At 36.1% G+C, this 15,536-nt stretch overlaps 1 protein-coding gene across 4 annotated transcripts in view; it reads right to left on the reverse strand.

Moving 5' to 3' along the window:
* ZFYVE28 (zinc finger FYVE-type containing 28) overlaps nucleotides 1-15,536 on the reverse strand; it is a 142,440-nt gene that overhangs the window by 15,023 nt on the left and 111,881 nt on the right. Inside the window, exons 9-11 of one of the 4 annotated variants that reach the window (XM_071753322.1) lie at nucleotides 14,644-14,748; nucleotides 648-799; nucleotides 66-182 (exon numbers count right to left, since the gene is read on the reverse strand). In XM_071753322.1, coding sequence (XP_071609423.1) covers nucleotides 66-182; nucleotides 648-799; nucleotides 14,644-14,748 — 374 coding nt within the window. Of the gene's footprint in view, nucleotides 1-65; nucleotides 183-647; nucleotides 803-14,643; nucleotides 14,749-15,536 lie in introns of all 4 variants that reach the window. The other 3 variants (XM_071753321.1, XM_071753325.1, XM_071753324.1) reach the window with 3 other exon arrangements.

The following is a 15,536-nucleotide window of genomic DNA, read 5'->3' on the forward strand; positions in this document are numbered from 1 at the left end:
TCATGGATCCCTATGGATCTGCCAGCAGAAATTCACTACAGAAAACAAATGTCTGAATATCTTACCTTTCTTCTGTTTTTCTTTGTCTTCTGTTTCAGGTTTTGTTGCCATAACTTCAAATAAGGTCTTTAAGATACTTCTCAGATCACTGGCATAGTTTGTCTGCAGCTGGTCAGCAACACCTAGGAGTTTGAGAATATGTGTAAGCAATTAGTAGACTATTACACCACCCTTAAAAAAAGCATTTAAATTCTTCTGTTGCTAGCAGAAATAACCTCATATTTATTTCTGAGGGTAGATCTTGCTCATCTTAGTAATAATATTTGAAAATGTAATTAAACTTATTTCCTACAATGTCCAAATCACATTCTGGCCTCTGTTACCTGCAATTTGATACATAGTTTCTTTGTTCTTTGGCAGGAAACACCAAGAGAGTCCTTTCTCACCCAAATAAGACTGCTGCATGAAACTTCCTCCCTTGAAGACACAGAGCATCACCAAGAAAAAGAAAATGCTTTGAAGTCAAACCTGCTGTATGTATGCTCAAGCTCTTGATCACATAGGTTGATGTACACCAAAGGTAATAATAATAATAATAAAAAAGGGTTAACAGTTTTGACATTCAGAACAGAAATCTCCTCTCATACCTGAGATACAGACAAAAAGGCGGTGAATGAGATCATTACTGCCATGAAATCTGGATCTGATCTTTTCCCGGGTGGCAATTTTGGCAGCTTGCAAAGCGAGCTGGATTTCCTCCTGATCAATGTCATCAGATGAACAAGAACTTGTCATTAAACTGCTGTAGGAAAAAAAAAAAAAAAAAAAAAAAAGTACAGAAAGTCATGTAAATCTTCATTTAGTTGTTCAGGATATTCAGCAAATCCTAAAGAATTTATGACTCAGGACAGACTCTATAGCAAATTGGAACTAATTGCTGTAAATCCTTGCTGAAGTTAATCAACACGCGATCAATCACCATCATGTCAGATTTTTCACTCTGTGGCATAGCTGTGAAAACTGAAGCAGAAGGTAATTTCTGTATTTTATTGCATTTTCCTTAACTATTACAAAGTGCTGTGCCATTTTTCAAATTAATTTCTTCTAAAAGCTCAGCCCTGGGACTGTAATGCCACAAAAAATCTGAAGGGGGAATATCAACTTAAAAATAAGAAGGTTAGTTCTGACGTCAACTTAGAAAATTATTAGTGTAAAAGCTACTTAGAAAAAAAAATTGCTGACTTATTTTACCATAAAACAGTGAAACTAGAATCTATATATAAATACACAAAAAAGAAAAGAAAGGCGATAAAGTATAATTTACACAGCAGAGAGGTAGATCAGTCCTCTTATATACCTAAGTGTAGAAATTGCTGAAATGTCAAACTATTTTACCAGAACAGCTCATCAGTTCCAAAGAGATTAAAATGTGCCACCAAATGCCTATTAGAGATTTAAATTTTATTTTAAAACCAGATGCACAGTTGCCAGCCATTTCCATCCCAGCCTTCTTTATGGAAAACAAGCTTGAACAACCTGAGATCACTGCAGGGAAGCTTTGAAGGTAACCCAACTTCTTCAAATATCAGGAATTACCTAAAGTATTTATAAATCAAGATGTATTTTCATTTAAAAGGAAGTATTTAGGGAAAATGTAGCAGTTTGCCAATGGAAAACCCCTTAATTGGGCATAGAGTGCAGATGTCATTATGTTGAAGTCCTAATGTTTCACTGTGTTGACCAAGACATGTCTCTTACTCTACTGCATTAAGAGATAGAGGAGCACTAAACTATTTTCTCCACATAATGGAAAGAAGTCAACCTCACCAAGAATTACGAAAAACTTGAGTATATTACTTAAAATCATACTTTTGCTGTCCAAACCTCCAGCACCCTCTACTATACAGACAGCCACTTAACTAAAAGTTAGTTAACAACTGCTTAAATAGAATGTATAATGAAGAAAGTAGTTTCTAACATATTCCAAGTTAAATCTGGTCCCATTAGGTGCTGAAGCATTCAAGACCGAGCAGATCCCATACCTGCAGTCTTATCCATACTGCAGGATAAGACACAGAAGTTACATTTGTAAATATTTATAAAAAATATTGTGGAATATAGTTCTGAAATTCCATCTGCAAGCTACAGAGGCAATCCTTTAAAATGTAAAGATGAATTTATTAGGCCACACAAAAGTCCTAGTAAAAATAGAATTAGGAAAAAAAAAAACCAAACACCCCAAACAACTCTGGAGATGAGTTACTGACAGAAATATCAATGGAAAATGTGTAGCATGAGTACCTTAGCTGGCTTCCCATTCCTTCAAATACAGAGTAAAGAGCAGGCTTTCAAGAGATGCATTTTGTTTATGTTATCAATTGCTATTACCAAAAGCAAATTATTGTAAAAAGATACTAGTTTTATGTTTACAGTTCCCTCAGCACCATGAGGCTTACTAAAGATGCTGAGAACTGAGTAAACATTCTCTTTCAATTTTTCCTTTATTTTCCCATTGGGGATATTCGAGATATATAGGTAGGTAAGTACAGATATATAAATAGTAAGCCTGTCAGTGAGGATGTGTAGAGACATTTAAGACAATGAAAAGGTCATGTAAGAAGGGGGCTTATGAAGGAGTAAACTGGAAGGTAGAAGGTAAGAGCCATGAAGCAATCCCTGTTTTTCAATGGTTTGTGGCAGGTGATTGCCTGTTTGCACATATGCTCACACACAGAGATAAAGCAATTTGTCTGCCCCAAAACACAGCTGAGTAAGGTCTGCTATTTTTTCTTGCTTTTAAAATAATTGATCTTATGGCAATACACACATTTGCACTATAAATTGCTCCCCAAGGCAAGCATGGATCATATGGCAAAGATAAATGCAGTCTGGATGTAATTTTATGATCCCAATATGATGACGTCTCTAAAATTCCTAGTAAGTAAAAAAAACTTAGTGCAGGAAAAAGCAAGGATGCTGAGTCAGTGATGACTTTTCTCTTGAAATCACGGTTGAAAAAAATATTTCAAAGTAAGGTGCTAAGTGGGTAGGGACCTGTGAAGATTGCTTTACAAGAATATAAACTACTTAGTCCCTTCCCATTTTGCAGAAAGGAGGAAAGGCTCATTCCACAATTCTGGCCAAGCTCTGACCAATTTTAATAACAGAGTTTGTCTTTCCAAGTCTTGTCCAGCTGGGAGGAATGCAGCTTTACCTACTACCTAATTCATCCAAGCAAGATGGTTTCATCTACATCTGTTCCAGGCTATTCTGTGTTAGATGTTGAGGTGTGTCACAAAGACTGATCCTATCCCACCACAAAGCTGCCTACAACTTTTAGGATAAAAAGTCCCTAGCACAGAGCACAAATTCCTTTAGCACTGTTGGATGGAAAGTCAGCATGGATGCCTACTCCCACTTATAACATACACATAGAGCACAGTCACGTGTAAAGGAAAATATCCATACACAAGAGGTTCAGAAAAAAGGGTATTTTCTATTCAGGATTCCTTACACCATGAGAAAGAAAAAAAGTGAGTGTTTCAGAATAATTTAAAACTGAACCTAAGAAACACTATGGAATTTTTATATATATTTATATACAATTACTGTACTGTAACCAACAGGATCGAGTCAGAATGAACGAATGGCTAGTCAAAGAATGACTAATGACTATTTTTTATGCTCAAAAAATAGTCAGTAACAAGTTCTTGACTTTAAAATATATCTTGCTGTTGAAGAATGTAGCCAGAAAATTAGTATTGTGGAGGAATGAAAAAATACTGTAAGAGAAAGACAGCAATTGTCTCAGATAAACAGAAAAAGAGCTTTTCTTGAAACAGGGTATTCCAAACAGCATTGGCTGCATTTATGCAAATATTAAGGAGTCTCTTGATTTTTTAAAATTCATATTATAGAAAATAATTTAGATCTACAGAACTCACCATTTTGCCAAACTGTTCTTTCAAACAAGTTACTTTTTTAGTTCTATATGAAATGCCATTCCTACTTAGCTTTTCTAACATAGAATATAGGTCAAAATTCTTAACCAATAATAAATATGTAAGAAGCATTTCATAAATGTCAGAGTACTCCCAGGTCTGGAATGTTTCACTGCTGATATCTGCAGACTCAGTATCACTGAAGAATATCAACAGCCATACTAAGTAGCTAAAGTCCTCATTTTCTCAACTTTTTGGCTGAAGGGAACTCTGCTTACCCAAAGAATTATGTTAAGAAGAGACAAAACCAAATAAGCATGGAATTCCCCTTGTGAAATCTTTATCATATAAACAATGCTTATCATGTACTTCTTTTTCATATTTCAAAAACATTGCAAAGTTAACATGTCTGAAGGCAAACATCAAGAAATAAGATGTTATGTAAAAGGCTGATTCCAAGTAGTAAATCTGTTTATAAGTTACAAAGGAACAAATACCCTCTGGCAGATAGAATGGATTAAGTTTTTTACCTACTTTGGCTAGCAGTTTTAAAACTGCTCTTCATTTGTCATGTTTGAAGGGTAACAAGAGTCTTTCAGCACTTCAAAGATGTATCTATAGTTTCTGGGTGTCAAAGCTTGACTGGGAAATTTAATCAAATATGTACAAGTAAACAAAATCCAATAATACAATTGTACATAATATCATCTTTTCCCCATGGAACCACTCACCTTTACAGATTTTATAATTCTATTTGCTTTACAGATTCAATGATTCTATGATTTTAAGTTCCAAAGGACACTTATGAGCCAGATTAAGCAGTAACATCCATACAATGTAAAACAGAACTGTGGAACTGGAAGATTCTGACTCTTTCACAAGTGGTCACTTTTAAGTAACCACATGTGGTACCAATGTCCTTGTGGTACCAATGGACTTACTGGTCATCGACATTCATCCAAGAACAGCAAAGGCTAAAACTGAATAAAGTCAACTTAGAATAAGTTGGTACAAATATAAATATTTTACGTTTATGCTCAAAAAATGGTCAGTGACAGTAGAAATCTCTGACCACTCAAGTTGGTTTTCTTCCAACTTTGTCGAGAATTATTTGGACCATTAAACCTTAAGCATGCTTTGAATTGGAATGCAGAATGTATGAGACTGTCTCAAAGAATTTCTCATTACTCACAAACTATCAGAGGATCTTAAAAATGTATTATATATACAGCATGGGCAGATAAAAAGAATTTTCAAGTTCACTGTATCAAACACAATGAATACAAAGAAATCAAATTACTTACCATGTTTTCAGAACAATAAAAAAATGTTCTTAAAAAGTGGTTTGGTTTTTCTAGACAACTTAGATGGTTACTATTCACAAATGAGTAATGCCAGTATATCTATTCTACAATAAATAATGAAATTAGGTCACCAAATTTAATAGGAAAGTAAGAGAACCCTCTAAGTCTCTGGTTTCAGACGAGGTCTTTGATTACAACAAATTTTCAGGTGCAGATTTCAGAAGATTTTCAGTGGTGCCCTTAAATTGAGAGGGCTCGAGTTCCATCAAGTCAAACTTATCTCAACAAAACATAAGAGCAAAATACTTGGAAGTTCTATGAACAATACTACAAATGTTTACTAGAAAAGTGTTAACAGATAATTCAGTGCTATCATTCCACCATTTGTGTTATAGAAATACTTGTGACATCAGTGATACCTACTTGCTTGCTCAAAACATCCAGAAAACTGCACATGAATAGGTAGAAGTAATATGCAACTATTTGAAACAAAAGAGGTTACCAGTTCCTGTCATAGTTTGAATTCAAAGCCCATGAATCTATTTATGGCACATTTAAAATCCATGTATTTAGTGATAATATTCCCATGCAGAAGTTTACTCACTTTGCAAAATCAGTGATAAATTTTGATATAAAGTTGCTCTCCAGCAAAATTTCATACACACTATAAAGAAGCAGGTGAGATGCACTCTGCAGGAAGGAAATGCCATGATTTTGCAATATGTTTTCCATGATTTCACACATTCTTATTTACACAAAAGGACACTGCAACTATAAACGATGCTGTGGTCCAATTCTTAAATACCAATTACAGTTCATTAAAAAATTGATGACAGACTGACTACAAATTATAAAGCAGCACAGTACCTTGAACTTAAATGACATCTGTTAATTTGCACCAGTTGGCCATAATGAATCTCTCATGTCCATTACTCAAAATGCCACAAGTTTTGAATAGCTAAGATAAAGTAATATACATATATAGCTATCATGTACATGAATTTGAATATATACATATGTGTTTCAAATATTCTAGCTCTTATTTTTTAAAAAAACATTATCGTGACCTCCCTGGCTTTCATTTTTGTTCATACAGAATTTAGGACCATGGACATCTTGCTCTGTATACAATAACAAACTTCTTATTCAACCTACAATATTTAAGGTTATTTTTTCTCCCATTTGAATTTTTTCATACTTCCAGTAAATAAAAAAAGCCTTTTACATTATTGTCTGCACACAATTATAAAACTACTTCAGTAATTGGTACATCTATCTCACCGATACTTGTTTAGGCTGTAAATGGGAATGGCACCACTAACTTGTCAGCATGCCTTTCCCATACTTATTCTTACTCTTATACTTCACATCCCTGTTCTCAACTCTGGGTTCCAATATGGAAAAGAAAACAAAATAAAAGAAAAACCCCAACAGCAAGAAAAAGACTCCAACAACTGTTCTGAAGGCCATCTAAAGAATCAGAGAGTAATTTTTGAAAAACCAAAGTTGTATACATGAGGACTGAGAAGAGGAAAATGACAGGGGTTTGGTAAAGAGAAGTATGATTCCATATCAGCTTCTTGCAGTATGCTTGCCATTTCGTTTTGGATTATCTCACAATAAACAGCAGGTTAAAAACCCTTTGGTTTCTAACAGGTATTCATATGGTTGGATTCATAAACTAGTATTCATATGGCTAGTGGAAAAACTATGAGATTAATGGCTTCTTACTATTAAAGTGAAAGGAGGTCACTTAAAGACCCCATTTTAAAGTCACTTAAAACAAATCCAGAATATGTGTTAATATTAGGGTAATAGCATATCGTTATTTAGCGAAGAACTGTTAGGAATCATCCCGAAAGCTACATTTAAAACAAACTTTAAAAGGCTTTAATTCAGAACTTTATTTTTTGACTTAACCCTAACATTTTACTAAGTCAAGAGTTTTTGTAGGCAATCCCATAAGTATTTTCTCTCCATTTAAAAAGGCTAAAGAGAGGGAAACAGACAAACCCTAGAATAACTCCTAAGTAGTCCCAAGGCTTCAAAACTTTGTCATGAGAAACTAATACCACAACCACATGTAAATCCCTGTCAGGAACCAGGAGTGGACTTGACTACACTATGGTATTATCACATGTACCAGCTCCACACATGACAGGACGTGTGCTAGAAGCCCCATCCACTGTCAACCTTTTGAATTCCACCATAGGGAAATTATTTTTCATTTTCTGCAGGATTTACAGAAGCCTCTTTGAAGCATCTTTTGACCTGCAGAGGTGGGCAACCTGAGGGCAGCTGATTAAAACATGTGATGTGGCTAATAGGATTAGCCACCTGTCCTAAGTGATATCTTCAATCAGGAAAAAATCCTGAGCATTGAAGGCTACTGAATTTGAGACCAACAGCAGCAACTTCTGCTTCACATGCCAGCAACTTCTGCAGCTGCCCACTTGGCTGGAAAAACATCTTCTGGAATCCTTCCCCAGCTCTTCAAACCTCAACCTGCAGCTCATTCTCATTGTACTTACCATGCTGAAGCTTTCAAGAACAGCAGCTGCTGAAGCAGCAGGTTGCCAAATGGATCCACCATAAGAAACTCCACCTGGTCAGAAGACCTAAACTCATCTCCAGTCTGGACTGAGATTTCAGAAGAATGCAAAGAATTTGCATATTTATTTCACATATCTCAAATGAGAATTAAACTAAACATTGTCAGCACAGATTTCTCAGCTCTCTCTCAAAGTTGTTTTGCTCTGGGTTTTTTTCCATTGTAAATAAAACCTCTGTAAGAGTGATTTGCAAGAGCATATAACTTGGAGCATTAGTAATCAACAGAGCTGCTTGATAACCAAATGTAATGCAAGATACTGTTCTTCTATTAATTTAAACTGAAAATGGGACAAAGCCTGAAAGATAAGGATATTGTAAAATTTAACAAAAAATAGAGCCAAAAATAAAAGTTAGAATATTACTTAGACTCTATTCTACTGAGGTTTTCTCAATTCCACCATGGCTTTTTTTTTTTTGACACTTCCTTATAATTGAACACCCATTTAAAGCTCTCAAAAGTTCACTCATACTGCAAAAGGACACATGAGATTAAAGCACAGAAATATTTAAACTTCAAAATTAATCCTGAACTGGAACCACTCAGAGTGAAAAACAGAAATACTATAGCACTTATGAAGAAATGGTGTGCAATATCATCTCTGGTATTGGATACAGGGATAGAAATACATCATTCCCAGCATTTACTCCTTATCCAGAACTTGACATAGAGCACACAAAACCTGGGTATCTGATGCAGGATACAAATACTTCCAAAGGCAAAGGCTCATTTAATACAGCAATTCAGCAAAGTCCTCTGCAATACACAAGCAACTGCTCTGTATGGCATAATAAAAAGTGAATTATTTAGCATCCAGTTCCATCAGATACTCATTGAATTGCAACTCCTGTGTGTGACAGCAACAGAGATGGAGAAACAGCACTGAAAACCATTTTCAAGTAAAAGGAAATCTCTGGGATAGGGAAACTTATTTGCACAATGTTTTCATATTGCCTCCCTCAGTTTCCTCAAAAAATAATGCCAAGCAGCCAGCTGAAGCATTAGGGCATCCTAGGGTCTAGAAGAATCCTGCAGGAATTTGCTGTCTGGCCATGGAAGTCAAAGCTGAGAAAAGCTAATTAAAGTATTAGGTGGAGCCTTAAATTTTTAATTAGAAAAGAAAGCTTTCTCTTCATAGTTCACCTTCAATGACACTGGAAGTGAGGAAATTCTCTCTTTTTCTCCAATATAATTGTGGTTTTAAAATGTAGCTTACCTTTAGGCATTCCCAAAAACTCTGCAAAAACTGCAGGTGCTATAGTGATATTAATTAATTACACAATCTCAAAACTTCCAACATGCTACTCTAAGGGGTTTTCTTTGGAATTTGAAAAAAAAAATAGTAAAATAATTTCTGAAAGCTGGTATTTTTCGTTCTATTACTAGCACAAGGAATACCACGACACACAAGCACAGATTTTTACACATCATTAAAAAAAACAAGTATAAATATGGCCAAATAACTAAAAATGAAAATTACAAGTGAGCTATGCAGAAACAAGAACATAAACCCATTGTAATCAGTTTTGTGGTCTCCACCCAGATGCCACCTGGAATTCAGCCCCCAGCTGGCAACGTTCAGGATGTCTACCAGTTCTGCTAGAACAAACTTAATGCCTTTGCCACTGGTGCCAGTCAGCTTAAAATATTGCCCTATTTAACCTGATTTAACACAGGGAGGAACATACTTTTTATTTCACTTACTTCAACTACACTGGATAATTTAGCTACACTAAAATATGAAGTTTATCATTTTAATAGGGAAAGACCAAAAAAGCTTCAAACAACTAAATTTTCAACTTCCCACTGTAACAAGCACTTGTCAACAACTAGTTCACAATCTGCCTGGGTTCTTCCTTGAGAAAACAGAAACTGCATAATACTGCATCAGTTGTTACTGAAGACAAAGGTATACAGATAATATACCCCAAAATACCTTGTGGAATGTCCTAAAAAGGGTACACTATAGATTAGAAAATGATGCACCATTAGGAGATTTTTTCTTATTGTCTTGTGGGGTAAAGAAGAAGATAGGCATGAAACACATCAAGAAGAATCCTGGTGATATAAAACAAGGCATCAGTCACATATGTCTGGCTGACTAAAATCATAAGCAAAAGCTGACAAACTTCATCAATGCTGACTTCTTTGTTTTGCTGATAGTGCTCAGCTGGTTGTGGGTGCAAGGAGGGATTTAGCATCAAAGCAAGAAGATTGTATGGAGCAGCCTGTTAATGACTGTATTAATGTGCTTATTAATTGCCCTCACTGCTTGACTGGCAGAGCTGTACAAACCAACACAGGCTCACAGTGCCTGAACCAGGCACAAACACTTTGCAGTCCAAAATCACTATGCAGGATTAGCAGCCATTCTTGAAAGTATTTTGGTTTGCTAAAGGTCTACACCCCTTTCTGTACCCATAACACTTCTCACTGAGCTCTTTATTTCCATGATTCCAGCATAGTACACATAGAGCCACAATCACCAGAGTGGTTCCAAGGAATGTTTATCAATATGGTGATAGGTGCAATATATAAATATAAATATAAATATAAATATAAATATAAATATAAATATAAATATAAATATAAATATAAATATAAATATAAATATAAATATAAATATAAATATAAATATAAATATAAATATAAATATATGATGGCTGTGAGCAGTCCTTCATGAAGAAGAGCTCTACAGAAAAAAAAATGGGGAAAAATCTGCAGTAATGCACTGATCAAAACAATAATGACAGTACCAAACACTAATGCAGAATTAATCAGTTGCACAGCTTAAACAAATACAACATGATCAGGTTACCAATGGTTTAACTACAGGAGAGGAGATCTGAAGATCCAGCTGGTCATGCAGAGTGTGACACAGCAGTTAAAATACATCATTAACTTCTTGTTGTCCCCCACACTCTAATCTACATGATCCCCAGAATAGCTGTGATCTTTTTATTACAACTTATGTGAATGTAATTTGCATTGCAGCTTTGACAGCACAGATTAATGGATAGCTCTGGACCATGGGTTGAAAGGACTGAATTTTCTCAAGTATAATTCCCAGTCCTGCTCAATGACCAGGTTATTTTTCCTTCTTGCATTCTCTTGAAAGCATTGAGCTCCACTGATGAAAAAGCAGAGTATAAAACTGGTTTTGTAAAAAAATATCCTACCATAAGAATTTGGCTTGGCCTGCAAGACAAATCAGAAACTAGCTCATGGGTCACTCTCAGGGAGTGGTGATCAATGGCTTTTATTTAGGGTAGCAGCCTGTAACAAGTGGGAACCCACAGGGATTAATCCTGCACTTCACACTGCTTAACATCTTCCAACATCTGAACAATGGGATTGACAACAGCATCACCAAGTTTACTGATGACGTGAAACAGCGTAGCATGGTGGACACACCAGAGGAGGAAACCACCTTACAGACAGCCCAGGCCAGGCTGGAAGAGTGAGCTGGGAAGAAAAGTATGGAGTTTAACAAAGAGGAAGGTCCTGACAACACAACCAAAGAGCTCAGTGCAGGATGGGGAGCAGCCTTGCTGAGAGGGACTGGGCAGTGGTGCTGGTCAGCAGTGAGCTGAAGAAGAGTCAGCAGTGAGCTGCTGCAGCAATAGAGGCAAAACAGACCTTGGGTTTCATCCACAGGAGCATTACTAGCAGAGAAAAGAGATGTGGATCATCTCAACCTACTAAACACTTGTCAGGCTACAGCTGGAGTTCTGTGTCCAGTGCTGGTCCCCACAATTCAAGAAAGACACAAAAACTGCAGAGGGTACAAAGGGAGGGCCATGAAGATGATGGAGAATGTGTCCTGGAGAATCAAAAGGGGAGACCAAAGGGGCTCAGTCTTTCCTTACTACAGAAGAGAGGGCTCAGGAGGACCTCAAAAACAGTATTACAGTTTGCAAAGGGTAGCTACAGAGGATGGAAGCTCTCTCTTCACAAGGAGCCACATGAAGAAGACAAGAGGTTTCATCTCGATGGAAGAAATAAATATTCTACACTAAGGAAAATCAGTTACTGGAAAAACCTCCTCAAGGCTGTGGTACTGTCCCCATCATTGGGGTTTTTTCAAGGTAAAAATGGACACGATGCTAGAAAAATCTCATCCAGGCTCCCTTTCCCATGACAAATTGGGCCAGATGATATTCTGAGGTCCCTTCAAACCTGAGCTATTCTATGGCACTATGAACTAACTGGCAAGGCAGCTTCAAACAGCCTCCTGCAACATATCTTCCATTTCTTAAGCAGGTAACTAAAATTTCACCTCATTTATGAACAGGTAACCTTCCTTGCTTTGTTTCACATGTGTGTTTACACTAACAGAGTAGTGAGCACCATCCTTGTACTGTATCCAATAAGAGAAATAACCAGGCAAATATCCCACTTGACTTGATACCAGACTATTGCTGTTTTGGCATAGACTTGTGTCGCAACACAATTCAGATACTTCCTTTTACAGACTGTAAATGCATAGCCTAAAACCACCACCAATCTTTGCAAATGTCCAGAACGGTAGAGAAATATATCACAGAACACCAATTTCTTAGTGATAAAGCCATATCTAAAATAGAAAAATGACTGCTGACCAGGGAAGGCATCAATTATACCATTAAGGTTAGTTTTTAAAGCTATTATTTACATTTATGGTTGTAATTTATTAGCTTATTATAATCTTAAAATGAAGAACTAGATTTTAGCATGTACTCTAGGCTACCCTAAGCAGGCAAAGGCTTGAAATCATCTAATTGTAGCTACCTTGCTCTTCTGTTGCCTCACTTATTTTTTCCTCCTAATTGGAAAATGAACACTTTTCTTACCATTTTCTATCTCCAGTCTTTCAAAGAACTTAGGTTAATTCTTAGCTTTAAGTTTATCAAATCATCATGTTCTGAAGCCTAAGAATAAGACTTCATTTCAGTTTCCGCTCAGATTAATGGCTGTACCAGGATCTTGCCCAATAATTCTCATGCATGTTGAAAGCTGACAAATGTCTCCATTTTTTTTTTTAAACTATGGATTTTATTATTTCCAGCAATGAAATGGATAAGATTCCAGGAGTGTATGTTACTAGCTGTCTATTTACAATTCAGTAATTTATAGTTACATTGTTTTTATTGTCCTAAAAATTACATTTATGAAAAAAAAATATTAAAAAGGAATAAATGGATGGATTGTTTTCTGGAGCTAATGGACCAATTGCCACTTCCCTGCTGTTATTAGAAACTTCTAATTTTTTTCTCAATTCAGTAGTGTCTTTAATGAGAAAGTTGACTTCTGATATGTGCACCTCAACCCTGGAGACTGCTTAATGAACATTTTGCAAAAAATAATCTAAACTGGGCTGAACATTTAACCTTTTGACCATCAGACCTCTGAAACTGGAAGGAGGAACCTTCTGCACAGACTGGGTACCAATAATTTACTGTGGAAAAAAACACTTAGAAAGTCCTCTGTACTTTGGTTTTTTTTCTATTTTTTCAATTTGTGCTCTAGAAACCTCAAGCAAGTTTTTAAATGGCTTTCAAATTACTATGTGAGTACAGTCAGTAATCAAAGTATGCAATCATAGTTCTGATTTAGGACTAAAAGTCTTGGGCCCAGATTACAACAAATTATACACTTAACTGAGGTTTCCACTTTCCCCCGTTGACTCAACAGGGAAACTACAGCAGCAGAACTCCTAATTCTGGTTTATCAGTTGATGGCTAAAATTAGGTGGGATGAATATAGCTCAAAAATTACACAGCACTGGCTGCTGCTGAAAAAAGTCTAAGGCAGCAAATCACAGGCTGATTTGAAGCAGACAACTTTAACAGGTCCCAAATGGTTCCTACAATCCTGAACAGCTTTTTCCTCCCAGTTAAACCAAAACAGCAAACAATGACCCATGGGTTAGATGGTGCTCTGCAGTACAAAGAGTGGCATTTTTCCTCCCAGCTCTCCATTTGCAAAACAGTAAATATATTCACATAGAATTTCATATATACAACACTTTGTTGTTTCAAATGCATTCAGCCTATGGTATATAATAATTAGCATTAAATTGAAATGGTGGTGCTATTCTGGCTGAGCTGGTTTTGCCACCAAAGCAGAACTGTTTGAAAGCACTTGGCTATTTCCAAAACACATAGTAATCTTATAGCCTATCCTTTCAGCATATCCTAAAGAAACCAACAAGGAACTCGTATTTCTGCTTTTGTAACATTTTTCTGCCCTCAACTTCATTCCTCTATTATTGTCATTGGGTGTTCTGAATAAAACTTTGCATGAGAGTTTTGACTTTTCAGTCTCAGAAGATGAGAATACAAACCAGTATTCTTACAAATTTTGGCCAGCAACACTGTGGAACTTAAATTACTGTCAACTGGAATACTCACCTCAATTTACTACCACATTTTAGTATGGAAAAAAAAAAAGGGGAGGGGGAAAGAGCATGTTCTAGAAAACCAAAGTCTAAGACACATGTTTGGTACTTTTCAAGCTAAAACACCTGAAGTCTGTTAAAAATGATATATGGACAAATCAAAGGGAGATCACAGACATTTATAATTCATTGCTGTATCCATTAAACTTGAAACACTCCTTCTCAAATAGCTCCTTCTCAAATGCCACAACACTGAAGAAAACTGCTAGAAATTAGAAAAAGCACCTGCTCTTCAAAGGGAGAAATATTCAGAAGTGTTGCTGTCACTTGATTGTTGATTGGATGAAAATTTTTAACCAAGTATAACCCAATAGCATTTGTCAAATCTGACTGAAGTGATGTTATTACCTCAGAGCGTATATGCTGGAGAGACTACAGGTAGTGACAGAAACACTCTCATAGTCACTGCTGGAGATGGAGCTGAGGGGGGAATCACGTAAGCCATCCTGAGAACTGGAAAAACATATGGAAACAAAATGAACTGCTGAAGCAAACAAAGGTAAAAAAACAGAGCACTGTGAAAACTCATCGCTTTGTCATGGTTTATACAGAAATAAGCGTAAACTGGCAGGGTTTGCTCTTCAGGATATTATACAAACCTATTCTGTTTTCTTCCCAAAAAGATAATTGAGGAAAGTCAGCAGGCACACAGAGAAATCTTCAACTGAAATCATGTCATACAATTAAGACACTCTGGAAAGAATCAAGGATCTTATATTTTCATAAGATCTGCAGGGAACAGCGTGCCCATGCTGCTAAGTATGGTTTAATGCTATAACAAAGACACAAAAAAACCCTTGGAATTCATTAAGTCACTGCATGTTTCAGGCCAAGACAGCCTCATCAATAAATTCCAAGAACTTCTGAAATCATATGGTAAGTCTGATCTGGTTTTCCTTACAATTAGAAAGAAAAACCAAGCAAAAAGCTGTCTTCAGTCCAGGAGATGACCATGGTACCCCTAAATTTGCTCATTCCTGCCATACCCATACCTCAAATTTTGTGCTTTAAACCAACCAGATGAGCAGGAAGGAGCAGTCCCAGGGAAAAAAAACACCAACACTCCAGTAGAGAAAATCCACTAGCTACTAATTAACAGGATATGAATAATTTAAATGAATGGTACAAAACTTGTCCCTAGCATCCCTGGGCTAATGAAAACCCATTAAATAACATATTTTAGATCTTATATTGTCAACATACTAGGATTAGAAGATTAAAAATAGTTTTATAAGCACTAC

This window comes from Heliangelus exortis, chromosome 10, assembly GCF_036169615.1.
Source record: "Heliangelus exortis chromosome 10, bHelExo1.hap1, whole genome shotgun sequence".
Lineage (NCBI taxonomy): Eukaryota > Metazoa > Chordata > Aves > Apodiformes > Trochilidae > Heliangelus > Heliangelus exortis.